Source organism: Melanerpes formicivorus, unplaced genomic scaffold, assembly GCF_026170545.1.
Source record: "Melanerpes formicivorus ecotype bairdi unplaced genomic scaffold, bMelFor1.0.p_v2 SCAF_20, whole genome shotgun sequence".
NCBI lineage: Eukaryota > Metazoa > Chordata > Aves > Piciformes > Picidae > Melanerpes > Melanerpes formicivorus.
In genome coordinates, this window is record NW_027142372.1 from 4730250 (window position 1) to 4749363 (window position 19114).

General features: G+C 41.0%; 1 protein-coding gene across 5 annotated transcripts in view; it reads left to right on the plus strand.

The window, feature by feature from the left end:
• ZNF423 (zinc finger protein 423) overlaps window positions 1-19114 on the plus strand; it is a 293950-nt gene that overhangs the window by 110243 nt on the left and 164593 nt on the right. For all 5 annotated transcript variants that reach the window (XM_068150566.1, XM_068150565.1, XM_068150562.1 and 2 more), the window contains exon 3: window positions 18512-18712. In XM_068150566.1, the coding sequence (XP_068006667.1) occupies window positions 18616-18712 (97 nt within the window). In that variant the 5' untranslated portion in view covers window positions 18512-18615. The remainder of the gene's footprint in view (window positions 1-18511; window positions 18713-19114) is intronic.

The window sequence follows — 19114 nt, forward strand, 5'->3', positions numbered from 1 at the left end:
CTTGCCTTTTTTTTTTTCCTGGGATGAGTAAGGATGTTGATATGAAACTGCAGTGAAGAACTGCACACAATTTGTGATGCTTTGTCCAAATAGTCTTTGCTTATTCAGTACAGGAAACTAGAATCATTTGGGTTGGAAGGGACCTCTAGTGGGTCTTACTCAACATTGAACTAACTTGTAAAAGTTTCTGTAATGGTTACTGACATATTTTTGGTTGAATTCTCTGGAATCGTTAAGCTTCTTGGAGATCAAGAGTACAAGTATGGTTATAGTAACATAAGAATGTGTAGAAAATAAAAATGAAGGCCAAATAGTCATGAAAAAAAAAAAAAAAAAAGAAGAAGAAAAGCTTTCAGTAATAAAATCTAGGCCACAATTTCTCATAATAGAAGATACATTTGTATTTCTCTCATTAGTGTTTAAAGTAGTCTTTTATTTTGGTCTGGCTACAAGGAATTACACTATCGTTGTCAAAATAAACTAAGCTCATCTCTTAATCTTGTATTTGTTGTGTAAATTCAAATGAGAAAACTGTTAAGTGGGACCATTTATAATGAGATTTGAGATACCCTATGGCTCTCACTTGGAGACAAGTGACCTTTGTCTTTTTTGGGGCTGAGTAACAGCATGGCAAAGATTTAATAGATGTGTGCAGAGGCCTGGCAGTAGATTGGGGTGTGCATGGAAGAGGTGCTCAATGTGTCTTGCTCTACATATTTTTGAATTCATCACGCTTGGTACTGAAGGGCCTGCCTGTCTGCATGTTTTACTAGCCATGCCTCCTTTCTCCCTTGGATGGCTTTGGCATTCGTTAGTAGAAATTATTAGACAGTCACAAAACACTAAAGAGAAAGGCAAAACCCTGCGCACTTTGCTTGGAAACACTGTCTGTGTTGCATAAAGCTCTGACAAGATCAAGCCTCTAATTAAATTATCTGGCACGTGGACAATTCTGTTCCGAGATCTGCTGAGCTAATGTGTAGCCATTAGCTCATACAGCCACCAAATCAGAAGTACCAAAGAGACAATTTACATAGGGCCACAGCGTGTTTTAAAAAATTCTGGTGAGTTGTGAAGCCTGTAATGTTAATTGCCAGTTAGCACATTGTAATTGCTGTAATTATTTGCAAGTAAAATGATGTAAGGGACTTAACATTGTACTTTTCTTAACACTTCACATGTTGGTGATCCATTTAGAGTTTTGCTGGTTATTTTAAGAGCTCAGCAGCCACTTGCTGGAGCCTGATCTCATCCACGAGCTTGCCGTTCTGCCTGTGTTCTTTAATGCTGAGTGGTGGCTCTCTAAAGTCTTTATTAAATGCAATAAAATAATAAATGCGAATGTCTGCTGCTGACCAGTGAGAGCACAGCCAGCCCTGCAGCTGGCCGCACTGGAGCCCAACTGGGAGAGAGCCCTCAGCACAAATTGCCAGCCTATTGCCTCCCACTGCCACATCGCGGAAGTGGGCCAAAAGCTCCTCCGTATGGGATTAAAGGGATGTGTAATAGATTAAAGATCAAAAATGTTAATTAAGAAATGGTCTTTTCTAATAAGATGCCTTCAAGGGCACGCTACCAAAAATGAAGCAATATCTCATTTTGGCAACAGTGCTGGGGTTGTAATGAAGCTGGAGCACGGGGGTAAGGGGAGAAGGAAGGGAAGCCTCCTGTTCTCCTTCAGAAGGGGTAAATCAATTAGCCAAAAAAAAAAAAATGTAAACACACAAGTCAGAATGACATTACCCTGAATGCTACTGAATGTGTGGATTTAGACATACATGCTTTAGCTTGGCATTTCCTTGAGGATAAGTTGGCAGTTTGTGACTGATAGAGAGAAGCTCCTTCAGCTTAGTGATATTTAAGCAGCAGCGTGGTCATTTGGTTGAAAATAGCCACTCTTGTTGGAACCTTTGATGCATTTGAAGTGAAACCATGCAATGTATTTTCCTGATGTAGTTTTCTAGATGTGGGAAGTTCAGATGTTTGTTCCTGAATTGGAACTTGTAGGCATGATGTTTGGGGAAAGGCTTATTTTTTCTTATTCCAGGCTCCTGGAGCAGCAGGGAAAAAAATGCATGTTTTACAAATAAACTGATATACAAGTTTTGCGTTTCAAACCCAGAAGGTGCTTTTGAGAGCTGTGAAACTCTATTGCATCAGTGTAGTGAAAGAAAACAGGCTTTTTGTTAAACTTGAGCATTCTAGTTAGTGACTCCACTGCTACGTCTTAGTAAACCCATGAAAACTCCAACAGGAAAAGTCAGGTGTTTAACAGTACTTTTCCTTGCTGTGGGATTGTGGGATTTCACATCCCGATTCATCCTACACTTTCCCTTCTGCAGTATTTCTGAAGCAAGCTATTTGCTACCATGAAATGGAGGGAACCTGTAGGCAAATGTTTTCCCTCTTACCTGGAAACTATCCCACCTGGATAAAGAATACCACTGGCATGGTGAGGCATGGTAGTATGTGTATAAGTTTCAGGACTCTAGCTGTTCTTTGAACTAAAGCTAGAGTGAGTTTTCAATTTGAGGGAAATACAGTGGAAAATACATGCTGGTCGCATTCCTTGGTGTGTGCGCCTAGCAAGGTAAGGCTGACTGAAGCAGCCTGGCAGAAGAAGATCCTCCAACAATGATCTGAAATTCAGGTTTGTTGCTCTACATGTGTGTGCATTGAAATTTCATCTGCTGTGTGACTTCAGCAGAAAAGAGCATTTGGAGGAGATGAGTGAAAGACAGTGCCTCTGTGCTACCTGCTCACTTGCAGCCCCCAAACGAAGTGGGGAAGCAGTGCATGGCATCCATGTCCTTGAGAGGAGGAGTTTTGGTTTTCCCTGAGTCTCATTTAATTGAGACGGGGTTTTGAGCCCTCGGAGCTGGGCACAGTGTAGGCTTGTGCTTATTGGTATTATTTAGCTTGGATGAGGTCTATAGATGGGTTAAATTAAATGACACTAAATTCCTGTGCCCTGATTTTGTCACATAAGTGATCACAAATGGAGATACTGGCTGTTTCCATCCACAGAAAGAAAACTGGAGGATTGTTTCTTATCCAAGAACTTAATTCAGGTGTTTTCACACTTCAGAAATGTATCATTTTGACAGACTATTTCCATCTTTACTTGATTTCAGTTAATGGTTTTTGTTAAAAGAAATGTGTAACTCGAATTAGCTTTCTCCCAGGAAGGGCTACGTGAAGCCCTTCCTGCTGACACATCAAAGGTAGAACTGTTGCAACCAAAAGATCATTGCCTTTTTCCTTATTATGAAGTTCATTTAAAAGTCTCAAAATCATTTTGTACTGGGCAGTGTTGAAGACAGTGTTCTGAACTGGAGTTTTCCTCTGAGTAATTTTGACAAATTGAGCAAAGATGTGTGTAGAGTGGCCTTGTTTCAGCAGCAATAGGGAAGACTTAGTTTTGCATTGGTGAATTAATCAGGTAGGTTATACTTGCAGAAAATTGGTGAATTTGTAATCTGCATTTGTGCAGAATGTGTGTCCCATATAAAAATTGAGAAAACTTAAACTCTGAGAGTGGATCATATCTGGGTATTTGCACTTAGCACACAAGCCCAGATGACTATGTATCCTGCTCAATGAATGAGAAATGTTCTAAGAATCATTTGGCTTCTCTTCCTTGTTCTTATTAAACAAAATACATTGATTGCCAGATTTCCCCAGTAACATCCAGGAAGCATGTACAAAATCAGCAGGATTAGTGAGATATAACTGAGGGCAGCATTTGGTCTATAAACTTAGGGGAAAATAATGTGCCATAAATGCGTACCTTTTTTTTAATCAAGGTGAATTTCAGGCTGAGACCTTGAACAAGTCAGCTAATAGCCACATTGGTAAAACATTGTTGGGACAGGATGTTGCAGAAATCCACATTTTTTTCTTCAATGTCCCCCCAATCTTTACATATAATGTGTGCAGACAGCTGCAGTGTTGAAGACATGAGGAATATCACTTCTGCAAATGCTCTTTGCATCTCTGGATTTGTGTTGTAACAACCAAGCATAGCTGCTTCCGTGTAACAGAATTAAATTATGCTCCATTTTTCAGCATTACTTCCAAAAAGTGATGCTTGGTGTTTAGGGTGTGAAATTGAAATGAGAATTCACCTTGCTCCTCCTCCAAAATGATTTATAAAAACTGGTGATTTTTTTTTTTAAAACTTTATTTTTTAAATTAAATATTGAGGTTGTAAACCTGTTGTACTGCAAATGTCTTTCTGAGTCACAAAGAAACCCACAGATGTACCACAGGCACTGGGAGCGTGGCAGAGCCATCAGTGAACTATTAAATGAGAAAACACATCATGAGAGTTAAGTGATTTTTAGCTCGATACTGTAATGAAATATTTTAAAACCCTATCTGGCTAATGAACATTGTGGCCAGACTGCATAATTGGATGAGGATGTAGGAAGTGGAAGTGCTTTAAAAACAGTCTGCTAGCTGTGATAGCTGTAAGTTGAGTGGAAGGGTCCAAAGTGAAGCCCAAAGCCCTTTTTTTGTGACAGCCGTGAGGCTGTGGATGCGGTGGCCATGCCAGTGTGAGCCGTGGCATTTAGCTGCTGAAGAAGCTGTTTTGTAGGTTAAAGTTCTCAAGTGTGCATCTTCCTGCTTGTCAGCAATTAATAATGCAAATTCCATAATTTAAGGGAAAAAGCTGGGACTGGGGCCCCACAAAGAAATGTGCCCTGTTAAAATGGATAATTTTCATATTATCATCACTACATTTTACCTAGTGCAAAGTACACAGGGAATGGAGCTGCTAAAGAGCATATCAACTAAATTAGGGTTAATTAGAAGTTCTCCCAAATAGCTGGTGCTTCATCAGCAACAGAGCAGTGTGTAAATAAGTCTAATTTCTCTCCGACTAAACTCTTCACAAGCTTAATTACAAGAGCAACAATATCTTCCCCCTACCCTCCCTTTTTCATTAGTGGGAGCAGGTCAGTATGAGCTGTATCTGATGAGGGTTATCATGAGCAGTCCACAGCTGCACCTTTCACAGGTGTCCTTTGAGACTGAGGAAGAAGTGGAGAAACTTTCAGCATATCTGGATGAGCCCAATTAAGGTAGTTCATGAAAAACTTAAGCAGAAAGCACTGATGGAAAGTGGGGAAAAAAATACTACTGTGTTCTGGAGAGACTTTTAAAGATTAAATCAAGTATTTCCACTGTTTGGATTATTTCCTGTCTTACTTTCTTCCCCTTTACAACTCATTTGCCAGAAAAAAAATACATTCTTAGAGTTTTATCTGTACTTTTTTAATTTTTATTTTTTTAACCATACATCATCCTCCAGCAGATCTGAGGGCTTTGCCAGTTCCTTGATGCCATGTACCATGCTGCTGTCTCCTGCTCCAACTCTCAGAGTCTGCTGAATGAGAGGAGTGGCTGAGGGCGACAAGACTTTAAAGACATTTCAGCTATAACTTTTAAATGTCTTTTCAGGCTTTCTTTACCACACAGGGCTAGAAGAGAGAATGCAGGAAGATGTTAGGAGAAAAAGCATTAGTGCTGCTAAAAGGATCACCACGCTGGAGGACTCGTGCAGCTCACTTCTTATTTCAGAGATAAACAGCTGAAAATCTGTGGCCAGGAATTAGTTATCACAGGGAAAATGCAGACCTGGGTGCTGGTTTCAGCTGGGTGCAGAAGTGCTCTGCTGAGGGCTCATTCAGAGGGATTAATTTATTTTATTCAGTGCTTGATTCACTGTCTTCTGCGATTTATCTGCTTATTTATTGCTTTATTTCTAATTCAGTTGAAGCCAGTGCATTCTTTATTACGCAATGTCATGTTTCAGCCAATCCCAAATCAATAAATGAGCAGCAGCAGAATAGCATGCAGCACAATTCTAACAGCATGAGCTACACAGAAGTATATTTCACTTAGCTCCAATTTAAATACTCTGTGTTGCTCGATTTAATTATGTGAAATTACTGAATTAATGGCTTTGTCAAGTGAAACGTGTAGGACTTCAGAGTTTGGTATTAAGGAAAGAAATTAGAAAGGAAATTTGAGGTACATTAATTTTTGCATGCAGGCTTGTTTTAAACACAAACTGAAATTTAACTGAGCCCACAGCCCAGAATCACATTGTGTTTTAAACCCAAGGAAGAAAGACGAGAAAGTGGCAGGGAACTTTTTCAGTTGTTCTGCTAACTTTGTTTCCTTGTCAGCTTGTATTGATCTCCTTGGTGTATCTGGTGGGCAGGACAGGTGTGTATTTGTGCAGCAGGGGCTGGCCACTCTCATGTGGAAGATAATACTTGCTGCAGAATCCAATTCTTCTCTAATAGCATCACCACCTGTTAAATACCCTTTCCCATGCTGTATAATCTGACTTTTTTCTCTGTATTCTGGTTGAGAATGTTGTTAAATCAGCTGCCTTTTCCACATTCATTAATCTAAGTTTTTTTGCTGGTCTGAATGCCTGCACCAAGACGTTGTGCCCAGCCAGGCAGAGAGATGCACATTCATGATGAGACCTGAAGGTAACGTCTCTGAAAACTCGTAGGCCTACACTTCTGAAGCCCTTTAGACATGTAGGTCTAAAGTCTCATAGCTGCCTAGCTCTCATTAATTTCCAATATCATGGGTTTTTGCTACAGCCTGTGGCCACTCAATGGGCATTCAGCTCCTAAGTCACTTGGGTTGCCTGCAGGTGTCCCTCCCAGCTCCATCTGGAGCAGTGTAAGGTACTGTTTTCCCAATTTCTGCAGGCTTTGCTGGCAGTGCCCACCATGGAGGGCTCCTGTGCAGCAGAGGCATGAGCCTTTTCCAGTGGTAACTGGTAGCAGAGAGAAAATGTGGCTTTTTCCTCAGGTATATTTGAATAATTGTTGTTGTTGTTGTGTTGGTTTGGTTTGGTTTGGTTTGGTTTGGTTTTCCCTCCCAAGATGATGTTTGGTATTTGATCAGACCATAAGCCCCACAACGAGGTTGTGGTCCAAGTCCAGCCCTCTATAGCCTGGGTATAAACAGGAGTTTTACACATGAAGCTAACTTGACAAATCTGGCCCCATAGAAACATCTCAGGTGTTTAATCACAGTTTTCAAGACTCTCAGGCATAGTTATCACAGAAGCAGGTCCCTTCCATGTTTCTTCAGCTGCACATTTGTCATTCCCGCTGGGAAAAAGACCCAGGCAAGTTCTGAGCAAACTGAGACCCATGAGAAGGTCAATGAAATAATTATTGCTTTCTCTAATTTGCCTAAGTGTATTTTTCTTCCTGCCCCAATACATTTTACACTCCAGCTTCATCTTTTCCATCTGTATCAATTCCACCCCTTCATTTTTGACAGTTTGCAGAGTGTTAAGGCTCTTTCCATCTCAGTCCTAATGTTTTGGGGTTTCTGTAGATGTAAAAAGATGAATGCAAATATTCCCTGTAGGATCCCATAGGTCTGGATTGTTGAATGGCTCTTCAGAATAGCTTTTAAATAAATCTGTACTCTGAGCATGGAAAAAGTCCATTCTGAACAGAAATATATTCAGAGATGTAAGAGGGTATTTTGTATTGAGGCCTTGTCTGCTTTTCAGTTCCATCTCACTCTCATGTGCATATGCTGTGGGCTGTTAGACACTGAGGGTGGGAATCTTCTGGGGCCAGAATGTACCTGCAGAAAGGACAACTAAAAGTCCTGAGTCTTGTAGAAGAACAATAAAGGAATCAGCATTTTGAATAAGGCAGAGGGGCTTCAAACTCTGAGTACAGTCACATTTATCACTTGCGGTAAACCGCATCCTCTAATTTCTCTATCTTTAAAAATCAACAGGTTTATTTTAATAAAGAGTTAGGGCAGCTGCTATTCTGAGCAGAACCAGTCAATACCTTATTTTTGCTGCAATAACAAGCCACATGTGAATTTTATTAAGCCTTTTGAATTTTCTGCCTGCTTAGGGAGCTATAGATTTGAGTTTTACAGATATCTGGCTTTACCTCACAGTAACAAAACCCAAACCAAACCAAAACCAACCAACCAAACCAGCCCCCCAAAAGAAGAGGTTTTGTCATGCCTATGAATTAAAATGTGATTAAGATGTCCTGTATTAGGTGTGAGCAGCATTCCATGGAACTGCTGGAAACAGGATACTTGTCTTCAACAGAAATGTGAAAAATAGTACGTTGAGCATTATTAAAATACTCACATAGCTAAATAAAAGCAAAATGCTGGTTTTGTGCTGAGAATTTACATGGATTTTATGATATGATGATGGTCAGTATTACTTCAAAGTGGCATGTCACAGAGAAAAAGTACCTTTTTATGAAGAAGTGCACTTCACTTTGAAATTATTACTTGCAGCATACTAATTTCCTTGTGCATAGAAATGAATTTTAGATCAGTTTTGATTTGAACCTCATTATCAGAACTGAAGGTGGCAAGTTACTCCCATTCAGATGCACCTTAAGAATCTGGAAGTGGATAATAACATCTCGTTTTCAGAGGCAGATCATCTGTTGCACAGCTATTACAGGTCTTGGGTGAGAGTTTTCTGCAGATGATGGCAGGGAAGTTTGGATAGCTCTGTACAAACACACTATTTAATTTGAATGCCACAGAGATCCACAAAGCAAATTGCTATTTGACATTGGAAAAAGTGTGAGGTGTTGATATCGTGAAAAAGCAGTGGTAAGTGTTGTCTGCCCTTGGATGTGGAGTATCCCTGGTAGTAAACAGAGCAGAAATGAGCTGTGGTAGAAAGCAAGGTCTAGCACTGTGATTTTCTGCCTTGGTACAGGCAATGCTGGGCAGTCAGATGCATGTAGGAAAGGTGCCTTCTTCCTTTGCTCCACCATCTGCTAGTGAACCGCTGTGCCCTGCTGCCGTCTCAGCCCACTGTAGCTCACTGAAACCTTCCCCTGGTTTTTGAGCGAGTCCTGTCCAAGTAGGACACCCCAGTGTAAAAGAGAGGCGCTGCTCTCCTTGCAGCCCTGTGGGCAAAGAGTTTGGGAGGGCACCCTGGAGGGACTGGGATCTGTAACTGGGCAGTGTCCTGCAGTTGGGTACTGTTTCAGTAACCAAACACTTGCCATGTTCCAGACTGCTCCACTCTGCCTTTTGTTACATTCTCTAAAATTCACTTGCAGTGCTTTTTGTGGTGGGGAGGTGTTAATGTCCTGTATTTATACCCTTACACTGGTTGCCAAACACAAGAGCTTATAAACACTGTGTGCTGTTAGCACTGTAAAGTACAATCCCACTGCTGCTTGCATACAAATAAATAATAACAACTTAGCTCTTTGTCCGCTTTCTGGTGTATAATTGCATTTGTTGCATAACATGGTAACAGTAAATCACTTTAGTAAAAGCACTGGAAAGCCTGAAATATTACCTGCAGGTACAGTTCAGAGGAAATTTTACTGTTTGGTGGTGGTTTTGTGATTTCCTTTAGAAACGCTTTTAAAGTGATGTGATGCTTAATCACTATTGCTCAGTTTCACCTCTTCTTATTTTTAATTTCAATGACTTATTTTGCCTTCCTAAGGACTGAGGGATTAGCCTACAGGCTAAAAGTTACTGTGAAATATTCATTAAATCTTTTCTTGTAGCTCTTGCAGACACAGATATCTTTTTAATATGCCCGGTCAGTTTTGAGGCCACTATTTTTCTTATTGCCCATAAATCATTAGCAAGTATTTTCAGTGTCATCAGTGAAAGGTTAATAGAAGCCCATAATTTTCAGATATATCTTTTTGATTAGCTGCCCAGAAATTTCCTTGAGAAGGGGGGTGTAAATTGCTCCACACCGAAAACTGGAGACTGTATCCAATTTGTGCATAAATTGCAGTTGTCTTCTAGCAGACTCTTTGGAAGGTGTGGGGTTTTCTTCGAGGCAATGATTTAAACATAAACTGACCCTTGATGAGGGAGCTGGAGTTTCAGTTTAATGCATTTCTGCAGTTTTCCTTTGCCTTCAGTGCCTTCAAATTCCGCACAAATAATTCCTTCATAACAAGTGCCTTTTCAGAAGATGTATGCTGTTGACAGTTAATATAAAATTATTGCCCCTGAATGCATTTTTGTAATTACTTCCCAGAGAACTGTCTTTGTGTTAGAAGACATTTCACACTTTAGTAACATAAGTGTTTGGGGAGAACATGAGTAATAATTACAAGCAGTCTTTCAGTGAAAATAAACTTAAAAATCATATATATAAAAAGAGCTAACGTTAAAGTTGGTTAGAGACAGTGAGGAATTTATTTAGCATGTTATGCCTGTCTGGATGTTTTCTGAGTTTAATAACCCTTCAGTAACTAAGCTTGAAAAAAAAAGCAATAAAGAACAGAGAAATGGCTTTCTAATTTTTAAGCAATAATGAAACTAAAAACTGATTAAAAGTGACATGCTACTAGAGACAGAATAAAGAAACTTAATCTGAATGCTCCTATAGGAGATTTCTGCTATAATGGAAAATGAAATGGCTCACAGCTTGATCAATAAAAAAATTAGCAGCATTTAATAAAAGGTTTCTCTAGCATGTTGTCTAAAGAATGGTATGGAAGTCTTGAAATCCAAGAAAACCAGAGTTATAGGATGACTCTGTGCATGTGTGATATGAAAGTCATTGACTGAGCAAAGCTGGTGGGTTTCAGGTGAGATGCTGGATGTAGAGAGTTACCCTGGTGTACAGTGTGCCTGTGACTGCAAAGGAAGGTGCCATGAGCTACTAGTCCTCTGCCACGTGTTCCTGCCAGCTCTTTCCATGGCTTTAAACTCAAGATAGACATTTCAGGTTTTCTCAAACGTTATGGCTGCTAATTTGAGAGAATTGTATCCTATCAGTGAAATAAGGTGAACGTTTTCCCTGTGCAACATTGGTGTAAGTAAGTTAATAGGGAGGATGCCAGAGGGTGTGCAGGGCTGTCATTACCAATGCTGTGAGCGGTGCAATGCCAGCAGAAGCAGGCAGCAGCTAGCTAGTTATTACTGGGCATTTAGCTTGGTACCCTTTCCTCTTAAAGCACATGTACAAGCAGATGCAGAAGGAGGTGCAGTACTTTACCAAAATACTTTCTCTTTGCTAAGTTAAAGGATGCTGAAAACTGTCCGCCTACTTAGAAATGAATGTGATTTAATACATACTGGCCTGGAATAAGACTCTGTCATAAAGTCTTATAATGTGCACTAACTGAAATCTCTGACTTTTGTATATTTTATTGTTAACACTCTTTGTACAGAACTGTATTATTAGTATAAAGTCTGATTTTATTTGGTGGGCTGTTATGCAGAAAGGAAGTGCTGTCTAGCTCTAAATCAATGTATGCCTACTGTAAAGAAACAAATCTTGATAGAAGCTCCACAACATAAATTCCATAATATATTTAAAGCCAGATATGACCCTCTACTAAATAGTACATACCAAAGAGCAATCCTAGATTTAAAATAAATCCCAGCTTTCAACAGAGAGATACCCAGCACTGAGTACTCTCCCTCTTCCCTTGCATTTGCAAAAATATCCCTTGTAGCCACCATTGCTGCTTGTCAGTGAAGTCTGCTGTCAAGAGTCAGACAAATGACAGCTTGGAGAGGCTGCAGCAGCCATAGCCCTAGGAGGGCACAAGGAGGTAACAATATACAATTTTCATGGTTCAAGGGCAGCCTTATCCTACTGTTCTTCATTACAGTACTGCAGTGAGATCAATTTTATTAAGTTGTAAGTCTTAGGAGGCCAAAACCATTAACTACATGCTGTATCAAATAATTTTTTTGGTATTACAATTGTTTTTTCCTCTTGTTGTGAGAAAGCAAGGTTTGATGCATGGATCTCTTCAGCCTGTGAGGAGCATTATGTGGCGATGAGCATCAGCAGGATTGTGTGGCAGCCTGTGCTTCACTCACTCTACTCTGTCATGTAGGCATCCTGAGCAATTTGACAATGCATGGATGTACCATGGTGCATCATGCATTAACCATATGGGCTCTTTGTTTTTCAGCTAGGCACCTTTTTTTCACCCCACGTGGTCTGATACTTTGATAAAGACCTGTGCTGCACTGCATGATAGAGCACCAAACCTACTTGATTTTGATGTATGTAGCAGGTAGAAAGTTGCAGAACAAGCTACCTTTGATATCTGCCCCTGGTCTTAAGGCTGGCATGCAGTCTATTCTGTCTGACTTGGTTTGCTGAGCTGGAGCAGGTTTTTGGCTGTTTTGCACAGGTATGGTCACACTGGCCCACGTTAGAGCTCTGGCCCACTGGGAGGTAGCACACACTTACCTGTCTTCAAGATGCAAGTGTTTAAAAAAAGACATTTTTTGAAATGTTGAAGAGCCACAGAGTGGGGGTACTCAGCAAAGCCAATGCTTTCATTGTTTTGGGAGATTTCAGCTGGGGTTTGTGTTTTAACTACTGAAACACTAGTGCCTTTTTTGCCTCTCTTCATTCTTCTTTGACAACAAATGGCAGAGAACTTTAGACTATTGCTGCACAGCAGTGCTAGAGACAACACGAAAATGTAACAAACCACATAGAAGTAGAGACTTCCCTCACTGATTTGGCATTTGACACTGAGAAAAACATGTACTGACAAACGTTTAGATTAGGCTTTTCCTTTAAGTAATTTGTTTCTTTTGTTCTCACTTCCTAATTATAGATGAAATTTCCTTTCCCTTTGTCTTGCCAGGTTGCTGAGCGACAGCCCTGCAGCTGCAAGGCAGGAAGGTTGCACCCCCGGGTGGGCACATCCCTGAGTGGGCACCGCGGGGCCCCACTGAGTCCCCAGATGTGGCAGTTGTTTTCCAGCACCCATTGTTCTCCAGCGTTTAGCTTTTATTTCTTCAGTGTCATGTACTGTTATAATTTGTCCTGCATTTCTGGGAAATTTCTAGAAGTTATTGTAGCCCTTTGTGAGACCTTTGTTTATTCTTTGAACCAAGGCAAAGGAATGAAGAGACACTTCTTTTCTACTCTTCATTTTATCTTTTGCTGCCCAGGTCTAAGACCTCGGCAGTGTGTGTGCAATTGTCTGTGTGTGTTTACATAGTGACCTGCAAAGCATAGCTTTGGTCATTCTGTAGACAGCAGCTGTAGCTCTTCATGGCAAAGTTGATGTGATAGGAAGTGCTGTCTAGCTCTAAATCAGTGTATGTCTACTGTAAAGAAACAAACCTTGACAGAAGCTCCGTAACATATATTCCATAATATATTTAAAGCCAGACATGACCCTCTACTAAATACTGTGTTTTAAAGAACAATCCTAGATTTAAAATAAATCCCAGCTTTAAACAGTCCTTAGGCTTAAGGGAAAAAAAAACCACAACAAAACAGAAAAAAAGAAAAGCCCCTGAAAATTTGCTGGCACAGGGACAGTAAAGGCATTTAAACTGCCCATATTTGGTTCCATGGGTGAAAAGGTAAGCTAGGAGGTTTGTTCCTTTTCAGTTTGTCTGTCCTGCATGCTGCATGGTGGCACACATTTCCATGTGTCTTGGTGGAAACTGTAGGTGGGCTTCAGTGTTTTTTCCGGTGCGGCTCTGCCTTCCTCATGTTTTCAGTCTTGCATCACTAATGAAAGTCCCCAAAGCAGTTTGCTGCTGCCATCATAGCTGGGCTGGCATTGTGGTCCAGGGCTGAAGCTCTGCCATGCCGAGCACCAAGCCCAACCCCAGCCTGGCAGCTATAGGCCAGTTTGACTGAAGGAAGTAGATGCTTGCTCTTGATTTCAGTAAGGCCTGGGTTGAACATGGTATACATGCATTCTGTTTCCAAGTGTTTGGCTTTAGGAGTGTGTTGTTTCTGTAACAGAACTGTTTTGAGCACAGCTCAGAAGGCATTTCTCCTGACTGCAACTTTCAGGACAGGCCTTTGGGATTTCACTTCAACTTTGCCAAGTTTGCCACATTCCTTGGACCACCAGGTCAGGCAGAAACACTCCTAATTCTTGCTACATGCCTGCTGAAATAGTAACTTTCTAGAGTATAAGCTGGCTTTTACAGAAAACCCAAGTCATTAACAACATTAACTTTAGTGCAATTAGAGTAACATATTCTTGACTGTCAGCCAGATTGTTTAGGTCATAGGGTAAAATATTCCTCTTGTGTAAAGCCCTGCAGGCCATCCTTTATGCTACAGGGGGAAAAAGAAAAGAAAAGGAAAAGAAAAGAGAAAAGAAAAGAGAAGAGAAGAGAAGAGAAGAGAAGAGAAGAGAAGAGAAGAGAAGAGAAGAGAAGAGAAGAGAAGAGAAGAGAAGAGAAGAGAAGAGAAGAGAAGAGAAGAGAAGAGAAGAGAAGAGAAGAGAAAAGAAAAGAAAAGAAAAGAAAAGAAAAGAAAAGAAAAGAAAAGAAAAGAAAAGAAAAGAAAAGAAAAAAACAAGAAGCCCCCCAACCCTGTATTCCCAACATTTTGGGTAGAGTGAGGTGTATTTTCGAAGCTGATCTCTCAAATTGTATGCTCTCTTACTCATAAAAAAAATTGTTAAAGCCATCATTAGAAATGGCAGGTTCATTTCAAAATTACTAGTAACACCTTGTGAAATGCAGGGGCATTTTTCTCCTCCTCTTTAGAATTAATTACCAATCATTTATCCTATAACGTGGTGCCAGCAGCTACCTTCTGCTGGCATTAGCCCACACCCTTGTGCTGTGTTCAAATGTCCCAGTGGTGAGTGTGAGACAAGTACCCGTGGTGCTTTGCTGCCTTCGAGGACATCTTACCTGCACAAATACCTTGCAGGTTGGTAACTATGATTTTTGTTATTGGTCTTTATCAATCTAGCTTGAAACCACTTACTACTGAAGTAGGCTCACTAAAATCCAAGGCCATTTTAGAAATTAAGCTGTGCCAGTAAATACATGTCTCTGTGTGTGATGCTAGAAGGTAGCCATTGATCTTTGTAAACGTCAGACAGTGCCTTTGACTCTGACCACCGAGAATCCAGTTTGTGTGGTAGCACACAGATATATCACTTTGGACCCAGGCCCAGCCCTCAGATCAGCCCCACCAGCAGTGCCTTGGCCTTCTGTGGGTACCCAACAGCTCCTGGCAGTGTCTTTATGACTGTGTGCACCTGTCCTGCCTGGATGCACTGGCGTGGTGTACTCCTGCAGTTCTTGCCAGCAGGAAAATTGCAGGTCAAATTCGTGAACTCTTACAGCAGAACTCCTTAGAAATGAGTTCCTGAGGAATGCTTGTGGCCTGCTGTCCTTGTTGGGGAAGCTGAGCTCACCGTGGGAGCAGCCAGACTGTGTCTGAAGCTTTTCTTTGCTGGATGGACCACCCATTCCCATCACCGCCCTGGTGCTCTTTGGCCGTTTTGCTCCCCTGGGCAAGAAGCTAGTTTTTCCCCAGGGCTGTCCACACCCTCCAGTCTCTACTGGCAGCTTGTGGTCAAAATAGTAGAGACAGAAAGTAACCCCCCACCCCCCAAAGCAAAACAAACCAAAAACCAAACCAAACAAAAAAAAACACCAGGAAATAACCCCAGATTTTTTTTGGTGGTGTTCAGTTTCTACAAGGCAAGCACCAAGCGTGCAGCTCAGCAGAGGAAGCTGAAGACGTCGTTATTCAGAGGACAGTAACACTGAGGTGTGGCAGACATGTACAGTTCCTTCAACTCACTGAAAACAGACCAAAAAAAAAAAAAGACGACCTCATTTTAAAGCAATGTTGCATTTGCTAAATAATTTATGCAAGAGTCACTGTTGTGTTGTTTGACATACAACTCCGTCAAGCAACAGTGCTTTTGAAAAGTTGCCTAGAAGATCAGATTTCCCATTCAGCAGGGAATTAAAAAATGTTTCTGGAATTTTGCTTTGCAGTCAGGAATCTATTTTCTTATCTCACGTTGTACAATTTATTTTTCTGAAGCAGTGTGCTAAATTATTTGTTATTGTTGGACTCGGTTGAACAGCTTTATCCCTGGTGTAGTCACAAAGTGTTGGAGTAAAACCAAGGATGAATTTGTCACAGTGCATTCACCAGATCAGCTGGTCTTTAGGTTAACTGTCAAAAGACAAAATATCTGCTAAAATTGTTAGTGAAGGTCCCTTAAAAGTTTCCCAAAGTTGCCTGAAAACTTTTTTCTTCCAATTGTGGCCAAGTTAGTTCAGAAGTGTTTCCCTGAGGCCTTTGTCGGCAGGCAACATGGAAGCAGGTGGCAGTTTTTTAGGTTAGATTTATATACTTGGACTATTTTTATAGGTTTCTGTCGTATAAAACCAGAGAGTTGACATTCTGATTTATTAACTATCAAGTCTGCAGAACATTACAAGCTTTAAAAAACTTGAATGAGCTAAAATGTTTGTGATTGCACTCTGGGATGAGAGACTGTGTAAAAGCGTGCCGAGTAAACAGGACAAAATGGAAGTGATAATTTGAATAGGTGCATTAAGTGATGTGTGAAGTAAAGCAAAGGTAGCATAGCTTTGAATGTGACTTATTATTTGGTGAAGTAGTATAAAGAGAACCAGAATCCTGTGGGGTTTTTTTCATTACAATACATTTTTATTTAAGGAAGAGTCTATAAAGCATGAGGTTCAGTGAACAGCATTTTATTGCATAAACATAGTACAGATGATGACTTACAATATGGAGAGCTTAGTGAGTGATACCTTTTATAACCAAATCCTTAAATTCATTACCGCTGTGTACGTGGCACATCTGATTTGTTAAGACCAACATTATATCTAGTCCTTAATGGAAATTTTGTAGTAGAAAAGTATGTATAATTTAACAGTAGAGGAACCTGAAAATGTGCAGATCAGTTAATTGCTAAGAGGGATGCTGCAATACACCACCAGCAGGCATTGCTTTTTAATATCTCCATTGCAATTTGAAGGGTATGTCATGTTATGAGTGCTCCATGGAAAACTGCAGAGCGTTTTACACCAGGTGATTTATGTTATTCAGTGCAGTGCAGGCGATGGTATAAAATGTGCTCTGCCTGGATAGTGGTAGCAGAGCCCTACTAATGTGTGTATCTGAATTGCAGTGCTTGTGGTAACTAGTTTTCATCTTTTACTAAATTTTATTTTTCAGCTTTGTTTCATGTTCTCAGCATTGGTTGTCCTTAGTTTTTTTGGCACTGATCTAATTTTAGAAACAATTCATCTCTCTGTTTGCTGGTGTTTCTTTAATGGCTCAAAACCCCATTACATCCTAAACCAACAAGGTGGCATCTCCCCACTCCCTGGCTGAGAACAACTCCTTGGCTTTCTGGGCTTGCTGGTACACAGTGCAGAAGGATCTCTTCTGCTGGAAGAGCCTGTGGTCCCACCTCACTTTCCTGAATTGACTTCTCAAATGTTCCTGTCTTACCAGTGGGGTGTATTCAGAGTGTGTGAGGGCTAGCACAGGCAGGTGAATTAGCACAGGCACAGCACCTGCAGCTGTATTGTCCATGTTGGTGGGACTCTGTATGTGGAACAGACACAGGTATCTCTGTTTCAGCTGGTCACCAAAGCCTGGTCAGAGTGGCCAGTATGTCTAATGAATGCTTGCCCTGCTGAGAGTGCAACAGGAACTTAAAAGGACTTTTTCACCTCTGCTCCCTCTCTGGAGAGCTGTGTAAGGTTCAACCACAGTGCTGTGTGGAGCCATTGGGCATGACTGGCTTCAGGTATGCCTGGGTGTTCAGTGTGGCTGAGGGGGTGTCCTGGAGTCACAAGGACTCACAAAAACATGACTGCAAGCCCATTCCTCATTACAGGACACTGAGTGCACACTGGAGGAACTGACTGTGGCTAGCTGCTCCTGCCTCCCACCCCACTGTCAGTAGAGAGCCAGCTGCTCCATGTGTGCAACTGACTCCTGCATGGCCCCAGAGTGTAGGTTTCCCCTGCATTGGGGTGTTTTGGGAACTGCCAGAATGCTCAGGCTTCCTGTGCACTAATGCACATGAAAACTCATGGATTCTTTGGCAAGGATGTTTGTGCTAGCCCACATTTCAGTCACAGAGGATAAAACATACAGAAGACACTTGAAGGTCACGTGCAATGCTGACAGCTCTTGGCTTGGTCAGCACGACCTATGGCTCATCTGCCCAACAAAGTGCCTCTCAGTCCAGCAGGACCTCTCACATCCTGGGGCATATGTGTGCTTTGGGGGGGTCTTCAACTAGATGATTTTTTTTTTCTTGTTACTAACTTTGGGGCATAGATGCAGCAGGGAGAGGAGAGTGTTGAGAATTAAAATTCAGCACATGCCTTTATTTTGTGGGTTGTAATTAATCTTGCCAATTTTTAAAGCTTTGAGAACCTGGTTAAGTGATAAAACACTAACAACTTTATATGACAGAGAGTTAGAGGCTCCCGCTATACACCCACCAGAGAAGATTAGGAGAGAGTGTTTGCAGGATTCACACTAAGCAGCAGAGAATACAGTTGAGAATTGTTGCACCGCATGATATAAAAGGCACATTAATATAATGAAAGGTGTCGGGATAATGTGAAAGCGGCTGTAATTAAATGTATCTTAATAAGTGCAACATCCTTCTTAAAGCTCTTATTTTACAGACCTCTCAAACTTAGAGCATGTTCTTGCTGTTGGCAGGTGGCCTGGGAGGAGAGCTGGAGAGCGAAGCAAAGGACAGCCGGGCCCTGGAAGAGAGGAACAGTGTGACGAGCCAGGAAGAGAGAAATGAGGAAGATGAAGACATGGAGGATGAGTCAATTTACACCTGCGATAACTGTCAGCAGGACTTCGATTCACTGGCAGACCTGACTGAACACAGGGCACACAACTGTCCTGGAGGTAATGTTAAACTAGCTTTACAGTTCTGACAGGTGGTTAGCTGGGTAATTGGACATAGCAACAGCTTGAGGCCTCAAGTGAGATTAAAGAATTAATAATGTAATTTTACAGTTAATGTAATTTTATTGTGGTGCCTTGGGTAGCCTTTGTTCACTCCTTTAATAAAATTAAAATAAAAGCAACAGCTTTCCAATTGGACTCTGCCAGTAATTACGTTAGACAAAAATGTTATGTTTTTTTTTAATGGTAAAAATTTCAGGCAGGGTATTTTCCCCTCTCTTTCTAGATGTAGGAAGATTAAAAAAGTTAAAAGACTGAAGTGCATAAAACTCCCAGGAAGAAAGGCCTCTGAACCCATGAAAGAACATGACGATTTCTGAGATTAAAATTCCTAGTGCGAGT